This window comes from Stegastes partitus, unplaced genomic scaffold (genome assembly GCF_000690725.1).
Source record: "Stegastes partitus isolate 25-593 unplaced genomic scaffold, Stegastes_partitus-1.0.2 Scaffold1080, whole genome shotgun sequence".
Taxonomy (NCBI): Eukaryota; Metazoa; Chordata; class Actinopteri; family Pomacentridae; genus Stegastes; species Stegastes partitus.
Window position 1 is genome coordinate 41,889 of NW_007578811.1, and position 1,469 is coordinate 43,357.

Sequence of the window (1,469 nt, forward strand, 5' to 3'; positions counted from 1 at the left end):
AGTGAACGAAGACGAGAGAAGGATTCACGGAGTGCTCTCAGAAAAACGCTGAAAATTCACATAAAATACAGCTTGTATAAAACTCAGCTTCTGTCTCACCGCTTAAAAAACCAACGAGTATAAAAAGCATTTTATAAAACACACACTGGAGCAGAAGTGATCATCAACCAATAAACTTCAGCTCAGATCGATTAATAAAAAAAAAAGCTTTTTGTATAAAAACATCATTTTTTCCAGAGTAAAAGCTCAGATTTAATCAAACATGACGTCGCTGCAGAAGAAACAGAAATCAGGAACAAACAGGAACCTTTGTGGTGGTTTTGTGTCACTCTGAAGTTGTTGAAGTTGTGTTTGGAGTAAATGCTGCCTTTCTGTGTTTGCTGGTAGTTTCAGGCCCTGCTGGTGAAGACTTTGTCCACTGTGAGTTTTTCCTCCTCCTGTTTCTGCACATGAGCTCTGTGGTGATTTGACTTGTTTTCATGCTGTGATTGTGTTTCATCAGTACGGACCAGAAAATAATCATGTTGATCACGACGTGTGATCGGCCGCTCAGGGTCCCTGCTGTCTGTCCAGCCTCAGTTTGTTTGTTTGTTTACTTCCTGTTTGTGCGTCGTCTCTTCAGGTCTTGGTTCCGTTCTCCTCTTTGCTGCCGTCTGCAGCTTTGTGTTCGTTCACCAGCTCGTAGCCTCCTTTGTTGTCCGGCTGCAGCTCCTGAAGTTCAGCTCGCCGCCGCCGCAGGACGACGACCGTCAGCAGGAAGCAGAGCAGCGCGCCGCAAACAAACACCACCTGCAGCCCCAAGAACCTGCAACAACACAACACGACAACACAACCGGCTGTTTCAAAGTCTCCGAAATGACTCAGAACTTGTTCAGAATAACTCGAAATCTGCACAAAATGATTCAGTTTTTTATCCAGAATTACAGAAATTGTGTAAAAAACGACTCAAGCTTGAATTGAAAAGAGCAAAAACCCGTGTCCCACGAGTGTTAAAAATACGATCAGCAAGTGTTTTAAATGACAAAGTGTGTAACGTGACTTGAACTTTTCCTAAAAATGACTCACACATCGCTATAAATGACAATAAGAGTTAAAGAAAACGTTAGATTTGTCCAATAGTGACTTAAATATGTACAAAAAGAAAATCAAATGACCCAAGATGAGTCCAGAAGGTCAAAACTGTCTAAAAATGGCTCCAAATCTGGTAACGATGAGGTGAAAGGAGGCCGACTGGCCAGAAACGGATCAAATGGAAAACGGTTTAAATTTAAGTAAAACGACACAAACACATTTCATTGGATGTTTTCAGAAATCTACAAAACTTCTTTGTTGGTATTTGGTAGTTTTGTGTTGTTGTTGTCGTTTTGTTGTTGTTTTGTAGTGTTGTGTTGTTGTCATGTTGCCATCGTGTTATTGTTTTGTTGCCGTGTTGTTGTTGTTGTGTTGTTGTTGTGTTGTTGTTGTGTTGT

General features: G+C 41.0%; 1 protein-coding gene across 1 annotated transcript in view; it reads right to left on the reverse strand.

Moving 5' to 3' along the window:
• Positions 1-618: 618 nt before the first annotated feature.
• slco2b1 (solute carrier organic anion transporter family, member 2B1) overlaps positions 619-1,469 on the reverse strand; it is a 24,501-nt gene continuing 23,650 nt past the window's right edge. Inside the window, exon 15 of the mRNA XM_008295854.1 lies at positions 619-805. Coding sequence (XP_008294076.1) covers positions 619-805 — 187 coding nt within the window. The remainder of the gene's footprint in view (positions 806-1,469) is intronic.